The sequence below is a fragment of the Urocampus carinirostris genome, chromosome 2 (genome assembly GCF_059441175.1).
Source record: "Urocampus carinirostris isolate Australia breed hairy pipefish chromosome 2, RoL_Ucar_1.0, whole genome shotgun sequence".
NCBI lineage: Eukaryota > Metazoa > Chordata > Actinopteri > Syngnathiformes > Syngnathidae > Urocampus > Urocampus carinirostris.
This window is the reverse complement of record NC_142350.1, coordinates 13277811-13284173: the sequence shown is the minus strand read 5'-3', so window position 1 is coordinate 13284173 and position 6363 is coordinate 13277811. Positions and strand designations below refer to the sequence as shown.

The 6363-nt window shown below is 37.8% G+C and overlaps 1 protein-coding gene across 1 annotated transcript; it reads left to right on the top strand.

The window, feature by feature from the left end:
• The first annotated feature begins 1145 nt into the window (after positions 1 to 1145).
• Positions 1146 to 5697, top strand: hsbp1l1 (heat shock factor binding protein 1 like 1). The gene is made up of 3 exons (XM_088327803.1): positions 1146 to 1337; positions 1419 to 1485; positions 4582 to 5697. Exons 1-3 carry the CDS (start codon positions 1293 to 1295, stop codon positions 4716 to 4718), a joined length of 249 nt encoding a protein of 82 aa, XP_088183929.1. The 5' UTR covers positions 1146 to 1292; the 3' UTR covers positions 4719 to 5697.
• Positions 5698 to 6363: the final 666 nt, after the last annotated feature.

Here is a 6363-nt window from a genome sequence, read left to right as displayed (position 1 = left end):
AGCAGAAAAGCTATGGTTGTTACTCATTTCATCTGCAGGTAAATTGTACCCGTTTTTATATTCATTATTGTTCTTATTTCTATTTTCTCATATATATTAAAAAGGATGATGTTGGTTAAAATTCAGACTAAAGAAAAATATGTTGAATTCATTGTAAACGTTAAAAATCCACTATACGATCTATTGTTAAAAGTATCTTGTTAAAATTGATGTAAAAATGTTTTGTGATATTCTAAAATGTATTTTATGTAAATTGAAAGAAAGCTCTTTGATATGCTTTGTTGGGCAGTCTACAGAGAGAGCTGCTAACGAGATCAAAGAGATCAAAGCCAGCAGAAAAGCTAATGTTTTGACTCATTTCATCTGCAGTAACTGTAATAAAAACCTCATCATCCAGTCCAGCGTGAATGTGGATCTTTGGTGGGACAAGTACACCACGGTTACATATATATATATATATATATATATATATATATATATATATATATACACCTTGGTCATATCTGCAAGACAAACACATACAATAACAATGAAAATCAAAAAATGGGAAAAAAATAGCAAAAACACACACAAAATTTTTGGGACCATAGCCAACCCTAATTCCCAAACACCCAAACAAGTAAGGCACCTAAATTGGTCATAATTTCATCCCTCCAGATGAAACGGGACACAAGAAAACGGCCATGTCACTTGAGTCAGGGTCACAACACACTCTTCTGTTCAACAGCAGGGCCCGACAGCTTTCACTGGTTTACCCCTGCCGCATCATACAGGTGCCCTGCCCCTCCCTTTAAACGTGTCCGAACATCCCACTATCTTTTTACAACACCTCTCCACTCATCCCTATCACCAACAATATATTTTAACACAAATATAAATAAATATAAAATATTGATGTCTGCTTGTATATTTATTGATACATTTAAAAAAATGGGATGGGTGTCCAGGACCAGCCCCTTTGCCATTCTTTTAACGCGTTTTAAATATTACACACTTGCCCTTTAACTTGTTTTTCCTGGTTGCAAATAAACACAATAATCCATGTACCATTTGTTGCAGTATCATCATCAAACGTTAAACTAGTAAACTTTTATTTTGTGAGCAGTGAGTGCGAAAAACGGAAATAGCACTACTCCATCGACGCTAGCCGAAGTTGAATCAAAGTTGCAGAGTGTTCGTTTTGCAGCTAACGCTAGTGATGAACGAATCACTCCTCAGATTAAAAAAGAAAGAAAAAGTGTTGGTTTGGGGGATGCTACACGCAGTTTCTTGTGGGAAACGCCTGCTATAATATGTCAAAAACTCAGAGCACAGCAGCCGAAGAGATGACAAAGGCGGTAAATTGGAATTGGTCGTTTTTTAACTCCACAGGAGTGAGACTGCGTGGACGTTTAATTCATTTTCTTTGTTTCCTGCAGATGGAAGAAACGATGCAGCGACTGCGTGAACGTTTCCAGGCAATCACCGAACATTTAGAAGAAAAAAATATCCTTGATACAAGTGCCGAAAATATTTGCTTTGTTGGTTAGTGCCTCGTACTCGATTTATGACAGGGTTCTACTTTTAAGGCGTTCTGCTCACTCAGGGGCGTTAAACTCCTTTTAGATCGGGGGCATAAGGTAAACATTCTCCCGCGGGGCGGACTTGTAGATGAGAGATAGCCAGTGAGTAAGAAAGAGGGAGGGAGGGAGAGGAATAGAAAAGGTGTGAAAGAGAAAAATAGAAAAAGAGAAAGAAAAATAAACATACAGGCAGTGGAAGAGAGATAAAGACACAGAAAAAGAGTGAGAAATAGACAGAAAATTTGAGAGGAAAAAAAGAGCGAAAAAAGTCAGAGGGAGAGAGGAAGGGAGAAAGAGTAAACATATGACAGATAAGGGGAAAAAAGGGAGGGATAAAGGAAGAGCGATTAAGAGATGGAGAAGTGTATATATAGAGAAAGAGAGATAAATGGAAAAGAGAGAGAGTCAAAAAAATGAAGAGAAATGGAAGGAGAAAAGGGAAAGAACAAAAGAAAGAATGAGGGAGTGATGGGGAGAGAGGGATGGTAGAGAGAGGGGGAAAAACAGGGAGAAGGAGAAAAAAATGCAACACAGTGTCTTTGCGACTGGCGCCTGGCTCTGGCGACATTTGGTGGATATATTTTAACCTGCATCTCATTTTTCTCTTGCGCTTCTCTCAGCATTGACTCGCCGGCCAAATCTTATTCCTCGGCAGGGTTGATGTGGCCCACCGGCCACATGTTTGACCTGTGCTCTGTGCTTCGGGAGATGTTTAAATGTTGCAAAATCTTGTATTCCATTCCTACTTTGAACTTTTCCACATTATTCCAGGCCTGCCTGGTGTGTTCTTTGGTCTTCGTAATGATGTCTGTTCTCCAATGTCTGCTTTTACAGACATCCGCGCCCATCACAGAGCAGGTGCATTTAAACTGAGACTTCAAGACAAACAGGTGCACTCTGTTCGTTCTTGTTGGTCTTTTAGGTCGACACTGGATCCTTATAAAGTCATCAGCGATTTCCTTGAGTCAGTTGGCTAAGATGAGAGGACAGGAGTCAATATCCTTTTGCTACACAGGGCCCTTGAAACGTTCATAAAGACATTTAATTTATTATTCCAAAACATAGGCCTTAATTGGCATTAAAATGTCTTAAACCGAGTTTTCGGAATTCTTAAAATGTGAACACATTAATAAGCTATATATTTGTTTCAACCAAAAACAGTATCATTTATCAATTGTATTTCAAAATAATTCATCGATTCACGTTCGTGCTAACATGGCGTGACAACAATAACGGAAGTATCAAAACGCGATGTCAGGCCTTTCAAGCAGGCGTATGCCTTAGGTCTACCCACTCTACATATAGCAACATTGGAAAGAGACGTTAACTTCGGAACCTTGCCCGGAAAGTGAACATTTAATGAGAAGTGGCTGTCTGACCAAATTTTTTCGCCATGTCTAAAAGCTGTGCTAGTTAATGTGTACAAAGCACGATTTTTTACATGCAAGAAATAGTTGTTTTTTTGGTTTTGTTTGTTTTAATTGTGGGATTTTTTGTCGACGCGGTCTTAAGTTCTATTTCAAAAGGCATTAAAAAAGTCTTAAAAAGGCTTACATTTTCTCATGTTAAAACAATGTCAGGATGAAATAAGCGACTCTCTTTGAGTTACAAAAAAATCTATTTATTAAAGAAAAGCAAGCACTTTAAAAACAAGTCAAATTGCATTCTGAGATTGCCATGAAATGAGATCCCGTGGACTGAAGCGTGAGCTGCCTTCTTATACCGTTACATTGATTCTGATTGAAGGATAGAATAAATCACGTGCACGCAAGAGTATTCTGATTGGACGATTTCTTTAATTAAATGATGTGATATACACTGCTGGCCACTAAAGGGCACTCTAACCTAACAATAAACATGAAAAGAAAAAAGTACGCTCCTCCAGCAGGGGGCAAGCTAAGATAACAATATACTTGAAGGCTGTACCTTTTTTAGTAGATTCCTTTCCTAGGAGCAAAATGATTCATGTAATACACCACAGTATTGATAACAGATAGGGGTCACCCAAGAAGCTATCCAGTGGCCTTCAAGTTGTAGCTTTATGTGACAGGTTAGCAAAAGGGGTTCTGGACACCATAACAGTTCATTGTATGATAAGAGATAGGAGTCGCCTGAGAAACTTGTCAGTGGTCTTCACGTTGTTACTTTTTAATCAGAGACAAATTATTTTGGTGCTTAGGACTTTATTCTCTTGACGTTGAAGGCACTCGCCCCTGAAAACAACTTGAAATACACTTATTGAGAATAACCGTATAAAGATCACAAAAGTAAGATTATATATTGGGTATAAGAGTATAGAATGTAGTATAAAAGGCACATTTAGACCATAATTTCCTTTACACATTTAACCTGCCTTAACCTTTAGGAACCCTGCAACAGCAACTTCTCAGTTTTTATTCTATTTTTCTACATATAAAATGTAGAAATAAAGTTCTTTCACTTCACGATCGTGTCTCACATATTATTGATTCTTTGAAAATATTTTCTTTTTTTTTTAAATTAAGGTTGAAGCCTGAAATGCTGCAATATGACAAATAGTAGAGAGGGCCAATACTTAAGCTCGGCATGGTACACAATGGAGCAGCACGGCGGCGCAGTGGTTAGCGCGTGTGCGGCACAGTTCTGATGTCATGATATCAAACCTTCCTGTGTGGAGTTTGCATGGTCTCCCTGTGCTTGCGTGCGTGTCCTTTGGGTACTCCGGTTTCCTCCCACGTTCCAAAAACATGCTTGTCAGGTTGATTGGCCGGTCCAAATTGTCCCTAGGTGTGAATGAGCGAGTGTGTTGTCTGTCTCTGTGTGCCCTGCGACTGGCACGCAACCATGGTGTCCATATGGTCTCTGTGTCCCCTGCCCACTGCCCGAAGATAGCTGGGATGGGCTCCAGCACCCCCGCGACCCTACTGTAGATAAGCGGTGCAGATAATGGATGGATGGATGGTACACAATGTAGGGAATAGGGAGTGAGTGAATAAGTGGCTACTTTTGAACAAAGCTTCAGATTTCTTGACTATGGCACTAGATGAGATTGGAACACGAATCGGTTGTCTGGAGGAGAACGTGACGGAGCTGATGACACATGCCGGCATGGAAGAGCAACCCAAAGAGCCTGATAATCTTAATAAAATGTCCACCGTGGATGACAATCGTGAATGAAGCTAATTAAGTATTACTTTACAAGCAATCATGTACACATTTGCTACCTCTATACAGCACTTACAAAAAAATGCAAGGCCAAAATCTGTTTTTGCGCACGGTGAGCAATAACCACACTGTGCGGTTCAGAAAATGTCTTCATATTCATGAACATTAATGGGGATACAATTATGTTGTATTTAATGTCAGAAGTTTACCATAAAAAGTGAAACTCGGATTCCCCTTTAAAGATATGCAGTATAAAGGGCACATGGTATTTACACCTACCTCAACTGATCATCCAGAGTATTAAGTAAACATGATTTTTTTCATTTTAAATGTAACTTGCTTTTGAAAAACATTTTTCCATTCATTCTAATTTGTTTCACCTTTTGAATTGCACTACCTGAATTATAACTTTAAGCTTTACCAAAAAAATCGAAATGATTCAAAATGTGTCTATGCAAGTTGAATATATTTGTTTTTTTGAGACTGACTTCCTGACGTTTTTTTTTGCCAAATTGCCAAATCTTGCCAATAAATATTTGAATGATTATGTTATATGTGACTTGATTTTACTACTGTGTCGTGTGTTGGCTCTTAGTGGTCACATATGCTAATCATACGATAATTGATGTGTACTGTTCGTCGTACTATATTGATCCCCACACTAACATGACATATGGAGCACCAATTTTGCGATTAAGAGGATTTACAAATAAGCATCTAGAAATATATACAATATAAATAAAGACATGAATAAATCAGGTAATACCTAGATTAATGGCAACAAATGTTTATCCAAATAGTTATGAATTTTGTCATTTATTCAGTATTTATTTTCTTGTGTATTTTGACATGTATTTTGTTATGTAGTAGCCGATTAGTTCAGCTCTGATCATCCAATGTTTTGTTGTGAAAATACAAGAAATATGTGACAAAAACAAAGTAACAGAATAAATAAATGACAAATTATTTATTTAAATCCTCTAATAAATTACCAAATGCATAAGTAAATTGCATTTTGTCATATATTTACATTGTGTTACATTACTTGATTTATATATGTGTTTATTAATTTATATGGCATATATTTGTAGGTCAGGTTTCAGACAGGTGCTTGAATTCCTTGAAACCACTCGGATTTTAATGTTGTTTTTTCAAAGATTAAAAAGTGATTGAATAATGGGGGAGGTGGCTGCAAATGCTTTAAATTCTTGCTGTTTCTCAACATGTCTGCTTACAAAATTATGCAAACAGTGCTTTCTGATGGCTTCACTTTGCTATTGCATTTTTTCTTCTCTTGTGATTAACTGCAGGGAGCTGGCATTAGTTTGTACAGTATTGTCCTATGAAGTGTCACTGCCCGCAACTGTTCGCGCTCCAGAGAGCAGGTGCATGCTACACCTAAACAAGGCACTCTGAAATGTGTGATAGTGCAAGGATTGTGTGTCGATTAAGGTACCAATCGTGGCCCCTGGTTCCAAAAAGGATAATTTTACTTTCAAAAGTCAAAAAACGTTACTCCATTTTTCTTTGGGCCTGTTGATGTGTTCTTTGGCGAATTGTAAACTCTTCTGCACATGCCTTTGTTTAAACAGAGGGACTTTGCGTGGGATTCTTGAAAATAAATTTGCATCACACAGACATCTTATGTCACAGCACT

Bases quoted from the DNA above. Each gene is read 5' to 3' on its own strand.
- hsbp1l1 (XM_088327803.1), top strand. From the start codon at position 1,293: ATGTCAAAAACTCAGAGCACAGCAGCCGAAGAGATGACAAAGGCG. The intron at 1,338-1,418 runs GTAAATTGGAAT...TGTTTCCTGCAG, and splicing joins CCGAAGAGATGACAAAGGCG to ATGGAAGAAACGATGCAGCG. The intron at 1,486-4,581 runs ATATCCTTGATA...TGACTATGGCAC, and splicing joins CGAACATTTAGAAGAAAAAA to TAGATGAGATTGGAACACGA.